This window comes from Rhinolophus sinicus, linkage group LG17, assembly GCF_036562045.2.
Source record: "Rhinolophus sinicus isolate RSC01 linkage group LG17, ASM3656204v1, whole genome shotgun sequence".
Lineage (NCBI taxonomy): Eukaryota > Metazoa > Chordata > Mammalia > Chiroptera > Rhinolophidae > Rhinolophus > Rhinolophus sinicus.
Window position 1 is genome coordinate 7,852,234 of NC_133766.1, and position 15,524 is coordinate 7,867,757.

The 15,524-nt window shown below is 44.9% G+C and overlaps 1 protein-coding gene across 1 annotated transcript in view; it reads left to right on the plus strand.

The window, feature by feature from the left end:
* Positions 1 to 15,524, plus strand: part of PAPPA2 (pappalysin 2) — a 218,722-nt gene that overhangs the window by 151,181 nt on the left and 52,017 nt on the right. Inside the window, exons 16-17 of the mRNA XM_074322117.1 lie at positions 1,144 to 1,321; positions 2,515 to 2,728. Coding sequence (XP_074178218.1) covers positions 1,144 to 1,321; positions 2,515 to 2,728 — 392 coding nt within the window. The remainder of the gene's footprint in view (positions 1 to 1,143; positions 1,322 to 2,514; positions 2,729 to 15,524) is intronic.

Consider the following 15,524-nt stretch of genomic DNA (forward strand, 5'->3'; position numbering starts at 1 on the left):
TCTCTCAAATTGTTGTGGAGGGGGGTAGGATATAACAACTAAAAGTGTATCTCTTGCATTTTCCTTTCCTTCCTTTGTATCTCTCTCTCTCTCTCTCTCTCTCTCTCTCTCTCTCTCTCTCTCTCTCTCTCCCCCTTCTTTACATTCTTCCCCCTTCAGATGTTTTCTGAGCCACTCCTACATCTGTGATTCGTTCTGCTGGTAGATTATTAGCTCCTTACCAGTGTCTTGTTCCTCTAAACCTGGTGCAGAACCTGGCCTTTCCAGGTGCTTAATAAACATCTCTTCATTTGTTTAGTGGTGATGAACTCGAGGGCTGCCCTTCAGGAAGGAAAGGCCCAGGGAAATGGCTGAAATCTCTCACATTTAACCACAAAGTTTGGAAGGTGCCTCAGCGGTTCTTAGGTATCATGCACCATTCTCATTGGAGGTGATTGTGTTCAGTCACACCATCAGTTGGCCTATCAGTAAGGGTCCGAGCAGGAAACAGATGACATGCTTGAAAGTGGGCAATTTGAGAGAATTTCGTAAGGGGATGACTCACAAAGGTGGTGGCAGGATATAGGGAAGTTCCAAGGAGATGGCGCAGTCCCCAGGGTGAAGGAGCTCGGTCATCACCCCTAAGCCTGGAACGTTACTGTGGGGAGCAGTTAGAGAACCCACCGGAAGTGAGCACAGGAGCTGTGTGGGAAGGGCTGCCAAAGGATGGAGCCAGCCTGCAGCCATACCCTAGGGACGGAGCAGGAGGAATAAGCACCCTGACCTCCCCTTCCTCCCTGCCTCTCCAGTCTCCTAGTGTGTCCTGGGGGCTGAACCCAAGCCAGAGTCAGAGGTATGAAATCCACAGGGGCCAGCGTCCCTGGGCACAGAGCAGGGTGAACAAGGGTAGAGAGCCAATCAGGAGGGCAGCCAAGACCTGGCTGGAGGAGCATCTCCATTTAATGATTCTCTTACACAAACAGGCGCCTTCCATCAGCAGCGTACCTGGGTATTGTGAGACTGTCTATTCAGACAATAAGGCATAAAGATGGAGACAGGCAAAAGAATGTTTACCTGTTTGGAATGTTTGCACAAATAATCACTGGGAAACTATTTCGATAAGCCTTTTGATGTGACTGTGACAGAGGCAAATTCTGTTTCTAGAAGGACATTCTGCTCACGTGTTCCTCTGGGCACTGGGACCGGGCGGTGGGCTGTGTGCCCCTCGACTGTGGCGTCCCCGACCCGTCCTTGGTGAACTACGCAACCTTCTCCTGCTCAGAGGGAACAGGCTTTCTGAAACGTTGCTCAGTGTCCTGCATCCCACCGGCCAAGCTGCAAGGTATTGTGTGTCCGACCGGGAAGTGTATGCGGGTTCCCTTCAGTCCCCCTCTCTTTGGGGGTGCTTTGGGGATCGTTCCTTCGCCCCAGTACTCTTCCCATTTGCTCTGCTGTGCCACCCTCTTTCTGGTCATACCACCGAAGTCCCCCAGCCCAACACCGTTCTTTGTCTCCACGACCTGGAATTAGCGCTGGCTCAGGAACTCATTCACGACAGAAATTAAGAATTTCCCCAGTTTTTATTTGAGTGTAGGTCCTCGAGGGTCAAGCCAACAGACAGTTTCCTGATAATAACGATAGTAAAGATACACGTGACCAAGTACCTTTTTAACTGAATGTTTATAACCATCCTACGAGTTAGATGCTTTTAGTTCTATTTTATACACAAGAACACAGTTACGAGACTTGTTGCCGGCGGTGGTGCTAGTTAGAAGACGAGGAGGGACCGGCTGTAACTGACCCACACCCTGCTCCTTACCTCTTCTCAGACTTCGGTATGCCTAACGATGGTGTGTTAGAAACACAACTTCCTGAGCGGTGTGCTGACAGATCTGGATTTAAAAGGTCTGGGGTGGGCTGGTGATGCAACTCTGGGAAGTCCACGCATTGCAACCTGGAGAGACCATATAGGCATGTGCTGTGGTGTTTAAGCATCGAGCTTTGCCTGAGTTCAACCCCTGCCTCTGCCTCTTCCTAGTTTGGGCAAGTTACCTAAACCCAATTTCCTCACCTGCAAAACAGGGGGTCATAATGGTATGTGTTTCACAGGGTTGCTTGAGATTTGAAATTTACACAAGTTAATACGTGTAAAGTGCTTAGAACAGAGTCTATAACAAGCACTATAAAAGGGTAATGTATTATTATTATTATTATAATGCTTTCCAGGATGCCGTCATTGCAATATTTTTATTATTTGTAGTTAGGAAGCGATTTAATGATTTTGTTATTAGCCCTTCTTTCACTGAGGTCAAGAAATAGTTATTTGACCTCTATTCTGTATAATAGGTCACATTGGATGTTCTCTGGGTAAAAATATAGAAACAGCTGACCTGAGATTTTAGAGAAGTTGCCTCACAAAGAATAATGCAGCCTCTAAGAATTCCAACGTGCTGTCAGGTGTGGGTTCTTTCCGCTCCTGTCGTACCTCTGGACTCTCTATTCTAAGCACCCTGTGCTTCTCTTTCCTGGAGTCAGGACTGAGCCCATGGCTGACCTGTCTTGAAGATGGGCTCTGGTCCCTCCCCGAAGCCTACTGCAAGCTGGAGTGTGATGCTCCCCCTGTCATCCCGAACGCCGACTGGCTCCTGCCACGCTGCCTGCAGGGCCACCACGATGTGGGCTCCATCTGCAGATACGAATGCAAACCGGGCTACTACGCGGCGGGAAGTACGGAGAGTAAAGTCAGGAAGTAAGTTGGATCGTCGCTGGTCCTTGCCGTTCTCTCTACACGCGCACCTTGTTCCGATTCCCTCTTGGTGAATCCCAGACCATTTTGGGGGGCATGATATTAAGGCCTTCGAGGTTGTTCATTGCTTGTTGTGTTTGTTTGATTTTCTGCATCATCTCTCTTTACCTGCACAGGTGTATTCCCCACTCATGACAGGCAGGTTAGCCGACTGTGCTTTCTGTAAAGATATTCTTTCCCATAAGAGATCCTGCAGTCTCACCTAGGTGCTTTCTAGAAGAATCTCTGCCCTAACTGTCGTTGTCTTTTAAAGTAAGTGTTAGGAGACGCCCAAGTATTACACAGGTTCCCCACATCCAACTGTGTGTGGGAACTTCCTCGTCAGGACAGTTGGGGGCTTATGACGGTGGCTCTGGGAGAAACTGCCTGGGCTGTTCCCCAATTCAGACTGTGTGATGCTGGGAAGGGTTCTTTTTCTGCCTCAGTCTTTCTCATCTGTAAAATGAGCATAAAAGTAATAATACCTACCTGGTAGGGCTGATGTGGGGGCTCTATAAATTAATGTGTATCAAGCATAAGATTCAGTAAACATTTTTATAGCAAAACACTCAGTCTGTATTCGCTATTAGTATTGTTATTAGTCTGCTTTCTTCTTCCTGGGCTTTTGTGTACATACTCCCAGAAATCAGAGTGCTGCCTTTCTTCTGAAAGTGTGGCAGATCAGAAAGAACAAAAGCTTTACAGCATATTTAAGAGGAAGGGCTTTGAAGAGAGTCATGCTGAGGTTCAAATCCCAGTTATCCCCCCTTTATCTGCTCAGTAAGCTCAAGCAAAGGTACTTCCCTCTTTGCGTCTCAGGCTCCTCTGTACATTGGGGATACTGCCCACATCAGTGTTGGGGGAGAGGGGATTAACCGAGATAACACACATCCAGCCTAATGTCTGCCTTGTGCCAACTGCTCAATAAATGGCTTCAGAAAAAGAACCCTTTTCTGAACAGACAGAAAGCTTTCAGAAAAGGAAACTCCTTGTACTCAGTAAATAGTAGCTCTTCTTTCCCTGCCATAAATTATGTCAGTACGGGAGAAAATGAGATTCATTTCTTATCCAGGACTTCATTAAAAGTCTAACCGTAGTAGGTGGTTTTTTTTACGATTTTTTTTTTTTTTTTAAACTATAAATCCTAGCTGGAGATTTATCGATGATGCCAGGAGATACAGACTTGACTTGTAAGTGAGAATTCCCTAAGGGAGCAGAAGAAAATCTGGAGACTTACTCTCTGGTTCATATTCACCCTTCTCTGGTCAATACCCAGCCGTCTTAACGTGGGGCGATTGAGTCTGGCTTCACCCAGGGCCTAACACTCCAGAAAAAGCCCAGCCTCACAGCTGAGAGGGGGAGAGGCAAGACCCCCTTCCCCCTCCTAGCCCAAGACAAAAGTCAGGATGATTGGAACATGAATGATACTCATGAAACATTTATAGGAGGCAGCACTCTGGTTCAGTAGATTCTAGCAGGTCTAGTTAACCTGCACAGCTTTTGACAACCGAAACATATTTGCATGTGATTTTCATAGCATCTAGATTAATTTGCACAGTCACATGTTGACAGGCAATGAGTGTGGTGTCATCTTGAAGTGGAAATGGTCTTACAACTAGCCTGAAAGCTGCTTTTTTCCTTTCTCTTCTTGCCTTCATTTTCACATACCTGAACCCACCTCAGATGTCTGCAGAACAGTGCAGTGAAAAATAATTGGGGGGGGGCGGGGAGTGGGCGGAGAGAAAAGTCTCAGGAGCAGGAAGAATCAGGGGTGAAGAGATATTTCCAGCTCTCTCGGCCCAGTGAGACTCCCCCCCAAAACTGTGGGGTTTCTGCCTCCCCTGCGTCTCCACCCCAGGCAGGACACACAAGGACCTTTCATGGGCAGAACTTTTCTGGTTGAGAAACCTGGAAACTTGCATCACAACCTCAGCGTTGGTTTGGGCTTAAACATTTACATTCGCAAGCACCGCGTTGAGGACAGATTCAGTTATTTACCACACTGTGTAAACTGATTTAAATCTTAGTTTATACCTGTTTACATAGCAGGCGGCGGGTTGGTAATCAGAAGTTTGCAAGTCGAGTGTAAATCACTGTCACTTGCCCCTGTGTTTACGCAATAAACTATGTCAGCCTTGTTCTGTGCTTGGTGGAAAGAGCCCAGAGTTGTACAGATGGAGCCCTCAGCTTCTTTCTAGGACATGCAGGCAGGAGGAGAAGAAATTAGGAAAAGCAGGCAGGGAGATCCAGACTGAGTGGGCACACACTAATTTTATGCAGTTCTAGAAGTAGTGGAAAAACCCCCCTGATGGTCAGATTCACAGCCTGAACAAAGTACTCAACTTTCGCATCCACAGTGGAATGGGTGGTAATTATTTCTACCGAACAGTGTTGTTTGGAGGCTGAAAGTAGGTAATGTACTGAAAGCCTTTCACAAACTATGAAGTTGAATACATGTCCTAGATATTCCTTTTTGTTCGTCTCTTTTTAAAAGTAGGAAACAACTACCACAAGTACCTTATCTGCCTGCTTCTTCTCAAGTCCATTGTTTCAAGAGAAAAATATAAGTACTGGGTCTGACTTTTCTATCCAACCTGTCTAAGCTTTGTCCCATTCAACGAGGGGTTGGCTAGGAGGGCACCGCTGCAGGTGGCACATCACCTGCCTGCTCTATGCCAGTCTTGGGGCTGGAGTGCAGAAACATACATGAATTAGACCAAGACTCTGGCCGCAAGGAGCCCACAGCCTCCACGGTCTCTTCCATGTGTGTTATTTCTCCTGGAAGCAGAGCGTGGAAGGGGATGTGGATACAGGTAGGCACTTCCTCCTGGCCCCTGGATTCCCTGTCCCTCTTCCTGGAATTTGAGGGTGGCTCTGCCCACACTGAAAATAATCCCCGAGGATAGGGAAATGCAGTGGCTGAGTCCTAGGGTAAGGACTTTGACCTTGAAATCATAGCGGATGTCAGCATCACCCAAATGCCCCCAATTCCCCAGAGGAAAATTGAGAAGGAGGGTAAATGGATGTTGGGCGGCAAAAAAATAATCAGTAAAACAGAAATAAATGGCTCCCATCTAGTACAGCCGTAGGATGGTACAGCCATGTCATGAAACATCCTACTACCCTTAAAGATGTTTGGAGGAATATTGAAGACATGGGAAAACGTTCACTATACAATCAATGCTAAGTGGATAAAAGCAAGAAAGTAGTTGTTATAAATGGCATGGTCCCTATTTCCATATTAAAAGTATATTTTTATCACTTTTTCAATTGCTGCAATGTTTATGATATTAATAATCATAATCTAAGGTAGTAGGTTTATAGGGAATATTACTCTCCTTTTTCTGCTTATTTATACTTGCTACGTTTTCTAGACTCTGTAATGAGGTAAATGGATAAACAGTTAAAGACAAGATAATGAAGTGCGCTATAAAGAATAGATTATAGCAATCTGTGTGGGGGCAAAGAGGGAAAAAGGACGTCTAGGCAGATCTTTCTAAATAGGCAAACCAAGAAGAGACCAGCAGGCCAAGGCAGTAGTCAGAAGGGGGCATGGCCCTTCCACCCCGTGTCCAAATCCTTCCAAGTTTTGGGGACAAGCACCGTCTCTTACTGAAAGCCTGACCCCTCCTCCCTACCTTCCAACATATCACCTCACTCTCTAGAGTGCACGGGTCTGCCCACAGGTGTGCAAGCTCACCTGCAAGCCAGTCCCATTCTCCCCTTCTTCTTGTTTCAAATGAATTCCTCCACCTTTGCTCTGGAGTCCATCTCACCTCTTTCAAATTGATCTCAATCCATTTACCTTCTCTCTCCCACCTCGGAACCCTCTCTTCCTCTCACCTGGTTACTTCTCTGTGGCTGTGCTCTGGCCTCTCTCGGGTTCAAACGCAAACACCCAGAGCCTTTTATTGATCCACTGTCCCCTCCAACTACCGCTCTATCTTTCTCGCTCCCTTTTACAGTGAAACTTGTTGAGAGCGTTGTCTGTATTCACTGCCATCCTCTCTGTCCTTCCCGTTGACGCTAAGGTTTCTACTTCCATCCCCGCACTAAAGCAGAGCCTGCCATGGACCTGCCTGCTGCCGATGCAATGACTCTTCTTGGACTTCCCTGTTTCATGGGAATATTTGCCTTATGTTGTGGTCACCGTGAGAGAGGGTGGACCCTCCCATCTAAACTTTGGATTGGATGTTACAACTAGTGGTGCCATATACAGACCAAGAGAGTATGAAAAGGTTTATTACTCGCATAATGAGGCTTTCGGGGGGGGGGGGGGAAGAGAGAGAGAGAGAGAGAGAGAGAGAGAGAGAGAATCAGAATCTCAGGTTGATCTTCAAATGGCTCGAGAGACCAGGGAAAGGAGTCTGGCCTGGGGTTTCACGGTGGTTAGGGAGTGGGGCTGCGGTGAGGGTTCCTGTGTGTTAACAGGACCTGGCATGGTTTGAACTTTCTGCTGGTGCCAAAAGAGGAAGCTCCCGGGCTTTCTTCTGGGCCTGCTCGTTTGTGGGAGATGGTAGGGCTCGAATGCTGTCAGAAGTCAAACATCAAAAATGGCGTCAGGCTGTTTATTACAGCACAACTGGCTCTACCTTCCTTAAAACTCTTCTGCCTTAATGCTGTTCCATCTCACTCCTTGATTTTCCTTCTTCTTTGCTGTCTCTTCTCAATTTCCTTTCCAAGCTTTTTTGACTCTGCCCATTTCTTCAATGTTGGAGGTTCTCGGAACTCACTTTCTCTCTTGCTCTGTACACTTGTTAGAGCTGAAGTCCATTTACCCCCTCACCTCGACTACCATCCACGTGCTGACGATTCCTAAATTGACACTGGCCCTCTAGACTCTTCCCGTAAGGGCCATAACACCCACTGGGACAACGGCCACTGGATGTAGCCACTTGGATACCCCACCTGCATCTCAAACTCTTTACTATGCAAAACAGAGCCTATTATAATCTCTTTCAAATCTGTACACCCTTCTGTTTCATGTGGTTGGTTTGGTCCAAGAACCTGCACATAACCTGACTCTTCAGCGTCCCTCACCCTCAATGAAATCAGTCATCATATCCCATCGAGTGTCATCATCTACCGACTCGCGGATATGCTCATTTCTCCCTGTCTGTGCTGCTCCTTTTCTATACTAGGCCACTATCATTTTTCACTTAAACTGATCTTTAAATTGATCACTTAAAACTTCACGTTAAACTGGTCTTTCTGACTCCAGCTTTCCACCCTCAAGGTATCCACCACTTTGCAGCAAAAACGATCGAACACAAACAAACAAAAAAAAACCCTCAAGTCCAATTATATAATATTCCCCTACATTAACTGAAAGACCGATCTTTCTGCCATTTCATTTAGGAAAAAAACAGACACTTAAAATAGTTTCAAGATCTTGCATGATGTCCCTGGACCTCGCCTACTTCTCCAGCCTCATCGCTCACTGGAGGACCACTTCCCTCTGACTGTCACACACAACTCCTCCTGTAGCTTAGGCTCTGATGCTACTAAACTTCTTTTATTTCTTCATATGTGTCATGGCTAGCATGCCTCTAGGCCTGCAAACGTGCTCATGGCTAGCATGCCTCTAGGCCTGCAAACATGCCCTCCCTTCTGCCCAGCGCTCTCCCCAACGGCGACCTTCGCGTAGCTAATTCTGCTCTCCTGTGTTTACCTGTTTACCTTTCTCTAGGAAGCCCAGCACATCTCCCCTATCTGTAGGAAGCACTCCTCCTGTGGGCTTCCACGGTTCTGCACGCAGAACCTCCCTGCCAATATCCTTTAAGTCACTGAGCAGAAGTGGTGTGGTCACCTGTCTATGTATATTCTCCCATAGACCATGGATATTTGTTGAACATAACGTGCCCAATGGCTACTACAGTTATCGCTTGCTTATTTACTCAATAGACAGTTTCTGAATGGATGAAAAGACTGAATTTATAAGAAAAATCATGATAGAATTTTGACGTTCAAGTTGATGCTAAAAATGGTAAAGGAAAGAGGGGTATTTTCCCCAGGAAGTACTGGAGCTCTATTTCAAGTGCTTCAGAGTGGAAGAGCACTTCTTAAAATATGTGTGTATGTTGTTCTTCTAGCAATTGTCTTGGCCACAAAGAAGGAATGGATAGTCTCCAAAGACAGTTTTAATTTTATTTATATTCAAGCAACACTTAAGCTTGATTAGCATAACTCTGTACTAGTTAATAATAACAGAAAAGGGAGTACACCTCTTAACAAGCTCACCAGAACAATAGTTCACATATATTAGCATCACCTAGGGAGACTTTTACAAATATGAATGTCCAGCTCACACCCCAAACCAAAGACATCAGAATCCCTGGGGTGGGCCTCAGTCATTAGTGTTTCTGTAAAGCCACCTAAGTCATGCCAGTAAGTGGCCCAAATCAAGACGCACTGGTCTAGAGGAACTTTTGTTCCTATAAGAACAATAATATCAGTCATGGGATTTTGACTTTCCTAAAGAAATCCAGAGTAATGTGTGTGTCTTTCAAAATTAGCGTAGCAGCATTTTTGCATGCCAGAGTTTTACAGGTCTCTTTGGGGTTTATTTATTTTTGGAGATAATAGAAAAAATACAAACAGAATTGTCACTCCAAAGAAACTATAAAACATAGGTAATCTCAGGAGACCTTTCTTCTTCACATTTTCTAATACCTTCTCTCCAAGCCCTTTCCTTCTCTCTAAGCCCTTTCCTTTTCTCCATGCAATTTACTTCCTCATACACACCGTCACAAATCACCCTTTGTTATTTCACGAACCTGACTTCCTAAGAAGATCAAATAAATGTGTTGAACTTATATTTTATAGAAAAGGCCATGTTATAGTATGGCTTTCACACACTCACGGTTACCTTTTTCTCGTTAGCTGTTATCTTTATGTGTGACGTTAGGTTAACTTCATTAGGGCCCGTAATGAATTCGACTTCTAAATTTTTCCAACCTCCTAATTTTACTTAGATAGACTCTCATTCTACGAGTCATTCACCAAGATGCCACCGGAAAGGTGCTTAGTCATCAGACCTTCTTGAGAGTAATTGTAAACGGCCATTCTTTCTGAGGGTCACTCAGGCTAGCAGCTTTTTCCAAACATAACTCTGTTTAAGTTCTATAAACACAAACGTAGGTCCTGACGGCAATAAATAGGCCTCATATTGCGACTATTTACTGTTTAACAAATGTTTGGTTGGCAAACCCCTCCTCTGGGGTTTGTCTGATCTGACTTAGTGGGAGGGCCTGGGATGGCCCTGGAGCTGGACGTGCATGTGGGACCCATCTGTACACACACAGAGAGATCATTTGTGTGGCAGAGTTAAAAAGCATAAGGTCTCAGTTCTTCTCTGTTGAGTTAATGATCATGTGACGATGATTCATCCCTTGTGCTATGTGTACTAAGCGTTTTACATATGTTACCCCATTTGCCTCTCACGACACTACTAGTGTTATTATATAATAACAGTATTATATAATATATGCTATAGTAGTATATAACTTGACATAATACAGTAATAATACATTTCAGTGTGTTGCTATCCCCATCACCGATGAGGAAACCGAGTGTTAGCGAATGGTTAAGTAGTTTTCTCATCACTCAGTCAATACACGGTATTAAAACCATTCTGACTCCGAAGCCCATACCTTGGTTAATAAGACTTTTGAGCTTGAGCAAATTACTTCATTTCTTTGGGCCTTTTCTTCCACATCTGTAAATAAGAAAGAAAGAAAAAAAAAATCTTGAGTGACTTCCAGCTCTAGAAGTCTATATTTTGTATCTTAACAGAATCAATGAGAAGAGTTAACACTTTGGTATAACATCATTGAGAGAAGTGATACATAACAATTTATTACTCCCAAGGGATAAAAAAAAGAAGCAGTGATATGTTATAAACACAAATACTACACAGGCATGATCTTAGTGAATGATACTTTAGGTTATACTTGGAGAACTTCTGGCCTAAATGGATGGCCAAGGTTTTATTTCCTTCCTCTCGATGGGATTTGGTCAATTGTTCTCCATTCATACCCAAGAGGATTGGATCTAGGTCTTCCTTGAAGACAGAATATTGGGAACTTTTTAAAGATTTCTAGAATTGGGTTTAACAATTAAGCACTTTCCTAAAACTTCTAAAGAACACAATTTAGTGAAATTGCTAGAAAAGCTTTCCTTAGTCCAAGTATTATCTCTTGGCTTAGTGGTTCATTACAGACGTGCTGGGTCAGTGAGATCTAAATTTTAATCCCAACTTTGCTATTCATTAGCAATTTGACCTCGGAGGCCATTGAACTTGAAATGAAAGAGGCTGAGGGTTGGACAATTTGGGCAGTGACAGATAGAGATGGAGAAGGGGTCCCAAACTTGAGTTAGGTGTTCAGACCTGGGGGCAGGGCATTATTGTACCTGCCAATTTGGAGACCTAAGAAAGTCCAAAGTTAAAAGTGAGGGGTAGGGCTTATAATTAGAACTATCCACCTACTTTTAGCAGTTAGCTGGTTTCTCATTCTAACAGAGAGGCTCTATTTTACCTGGGAGAAGAGGTTTGTCAGGGGAATTATTTTTTTCTTTTTTTTTTTTTAGACAGGGAAGAATGGAAGTCCAAAGCCAAGTGGGGTGGTGCTGGGGACACGAGTTCCAGAGAGTGGACTGGGCCAGACATCGGGAGGCCTGGTGTTAGAGAGTGCAGACTGGCAGTGATGGGCCGTGGACTAGCCACGCTGACGTCAGCCTGCCCTCCAGTTAGGAGACTGGCTTGAGAAACCAGGCCTGCAATTTGTTCAGAAGAAACTGGCATGACGTCTGGAAGTGCTGGTGGTTCTATCTGGAGTCAGTAGAGGACTGTGTCTTTTAAAATGGTCTCGGTCAGTACTTCTCAAACTTGAATGTGCGTAGGAATCACTGGAGGGTCTCGCTACAATGCAGATTCTGACTGAGTTAGTCTGGGGTGCAGCCTGAGCGTCTGCATTTCTACCAAGCTCCCACGTGATCCCTGTGTGGCTGTTCCAGGAAGCACACCGTAAGCAGTAAGGGGCAAACCTATATTTTGAGTAATGAGGCTTCTGATTTTAGAAAACTGACCACGTGTCACACAAAGCACTGAATCAGTCATGCTTCAGTTTCCTAATCTATGGAATGGAAGTAATGTGGTTACTCCTTGCCCTTCCATCTCCTTTTTAGGGGTATTTTATCTGGTAGGACTTTGAGATACTCCATACAAAGGTTCTAAGTCAAGGGAGGTTGTTTATCTGCAGCTCTGTTGGTGGGAATACTAGCGCTTCCATGTTGTGACTTACTCGTAGGCGTGGTGTCAGACTGCTGGTGCCAATCTGTGCTCTGCCCTGAACCCGTTCCATGACCCCAGGCAAGTTATTTTACTTTTCTAAACCTTACTTACCTCATCTATAAAATAAACAGTTATACATCCATTGAACCAATGTTTATTATATGTCTGATATGTCATAGACACTGGGGATATACTACGAAATAAAGTCTTGCCCTCACCAAGTTTACATTCCAGTAGGACAGAGAGGCAATAAATGACTAAAACCAAAAAAACACGAAAATAATTACAGCATATATATTCTATGAGAGGTACACAGGTGCTTCAATTAAAAAGTAAAAACATTGCAGGTGTAAAATAAGTTTGCTTTGGGGTGGGGAAACTTATTCTTAGAAAGAAGAGCCAGTCAGGAGAAGAGGAAAAAGAAAAATATCATAAGCAGAGAGAACGGTGCCAACGTCCTTTGTAGGGAAAGAACTTGGCTGTGCATGGGATTCTAAGTCCAATGTGGACGAAGTGCATTCAAGAAGGTGGATGGGGCATAGGATGAGGTCAGAGAAAGTGGGGCCAGATCACGCAGGACCTCGGGAGTGAGAAGTGAGACTGTGTGGATTTTCTTCTTCATGCAACAGGAGGCAATGGAAATGTTCTAAGCAGGAAAATGACAGGATCTAATGTATTTGTTTTTATGAAATATCCCTCTGACTGGTGTCTGCTGACTGGTTAGGAAGGAATCCAGAGACGTGGGGTGTCCAGTTAGGAGGTGAGAGATGGACCCTTGGGCTAGCACTCATGGTAGTGGAGATGCAAGAGGCATGGGGACAGATTCCAGAGATCTTTGGGAGGTAAAACTGAGAGAACTTGCTGATGGATGAATGTGGTCATATGGGAGCTTGGGAAAAAAGGTAAGGTTGAGAGAAAGAGTATGATCAGTGTTTCAAATTTAAGCAACAGGGGAGATGGTGGTATCGTTGACTGAAATGAGGATAATTGAGGATGAGCATGTCTGGACATAAGGGAAGCAAGAACTCAGATAACAGTCGCCCTTATCACGTAGGGTGGGTTTGAGGATCTAATGATGTAGATATATATTCTTCTGCACTGTGCCTACCGCTTACATGCTCGATATTTTGTTGTTATTCTGTTATTATAATTATTCATAAGAGTCTACCCGTTGGAGACACCAGACGCCCTGCATCAGTAAAGACATGATAATTCTCTTGGAGTCAACAATCATACTTTTATTTTCTCCAATGGAAAATAAATATTACTTTTGAAAACCTGGCAGTGGTTTGAGAAAGATGGGTTAGACACGCATGTGGGCCTCAAGAAACATCAGTCAAACTTTCGGCCAAGTTTTGATTACAAGATCTTTATTTCTGGCAATGATGTCAGAATCAGAAAGAGCACAGCTGGATTTTCAGCACTAGGTGGATACCACAAGTTCTGGAAATTGGAGAAAGCATCTTCTAACTTGGAAATTGGGATTTGTCTGAAGTAGTTAGAGGGAAAATAAATACAAACTCTCTTCTACCCCAAGCCCCCACGATACCCTGTGCCCGGTCAGTTGTCTGTCCTGTTTGGTCTTCGCTAAGCATCCAACCTTTCAATCAGGGTTGTTAGATGGGTGATTTTTTTCTCTGATATCTACACCTATGGTTTGTTTTTGCTAGCAAAGGAAAGTAGCCTAGATTTTATTAGTTTGCCCACCTGTCTATATGTGAAAACTGCTGGCGAATTTAAAAATATAGAATGCTAGGCCAGCCCAGTAAGTTTGATTCGATATGCCTGCCAATCTAGGTTTTTGAAATGGTTCTTCCATCATTGGTCTACATATATCATTTGGAAACCAGTGGTCTAATGGTCGGGGTGTTATGTTATGGTTTCAAGACTCTGAATTCTATGCTTGCTTTTGCCAGTGACTTGCTTGCTGTGAGGCATTGGGCAGGTCACGTGGTTATTAATGGGCAGTTTCCTGTCTATAGAATGAGATAGGTTAGCCCCCCTTACTCTACTGGGATAAAGAAGATATAGGAAGCTGATAGTCAGCGAGTAGAATGATTCATGTGAAAGACACTTGGCCTAGACTATCAAAGAAGCCTTGGAATCCCTGTCCTGGTGAGGGCCTGCCAGAGTGCATTGGTCTCCTACCCGATGCCGTCATTCTTTGAAATGTAAACTTACTCCCTTCATGGCTTCAAAGTGTCGCTTGGCTCTTAATTCGTACACTTTATGAGAAAGAGTCGGACCATTGTGAATAAACCAATTTTATTTTCCGTTAAAAACTTTAAAAGGGTCAGGGGTCACTCCTGAATATTACCAAACTGGAGGAAGCAGCCATGAGACCACTGAGGTCAGAGTCCTGCCATTGCTATAGGCGTCAGTCCCCTTCCAGGGCCTTGTGTGGGAACAAAATTTCCTGGAGGTGGGAGGATTCCAGGACACTCTGATTCCTGCCACAATCCCTTTTAGAGCAAAATGGCCAGAACTAGCCCATAATATTCAAGTGCTAAGCTCCGTGCTGTGGGATCTCAGGGTTAGCACCATATTCAGGAATTGGCAGGCATGGATGGAGCCAGTGGGACAGCCCTTGCTATTGGGCCTGAGGAGCTGATGCTTTGTGAGAAGTCTGAAGGGGGAACCTGAAGTGTCTCATCTGATGTTACGACGTGCAGATGCTGTGAGAGACTTACGGAGAGGTGGCCATAGGAGGCCATCCCCGTACGAGAGAAAAGAAACTGTGAGGGGAATCCGTGAGGTTGAGCAGGCATAGGAACCCCTGCAGGAAGAAAACTGGATTTCCCAGGGACCAGGACTCTCTCCCAGCCTCTCCCCGCTCCTGCCTGCAGTGCCTCCTGAGGGGCCCAGGGGCACCAGTGAGAATTGTGCTGCTTCCCATCCGACCTACCAGCATCTCCACCCCCTCCACCCCCCACCCACCCACACACCTATATTTTACTGGTATTACTAGTGATTTGTAGCACAGACCTATCATGATGTCTGGATACCACCCACAGCATCCAACTCACTCTTCTCCATCCAAGTTTGATCTGTCACCCCTCACCCCTGAGGTTATTAAACTGGCAAGGAACTAGATGAAATCGGCATTCTTGAATAGCTCTTCACTCTGGGCAAGGAAAAGAAGGACTGTTTCCATGGCTGAAGTGTTCCAACCAATTCAGAGAAAAATACCACATGAAGTCAAAATATTATCGTCCTGGCCAAGCAAGGGTTTTCCTTTATAACTATGCTGACATGCAAGGTTTTGCAGTCTCGTCTCTGCCCCAGTATCAGTGGTATTGTCTGCCCTCTCCAGCTGGGGGGTGTCAATTCAGAAGAGGTAGGGGAAAGGTTTCATCCGTGGGAGGCGGTCAAAAGAAGAGAGTCCCTGGGAGGATATAAACTCTGTACTGGGAACAAGGAGTGAAACATCCAGGCCAGGAGAGGGACAAAAAGGAGCTTCCGTATAGT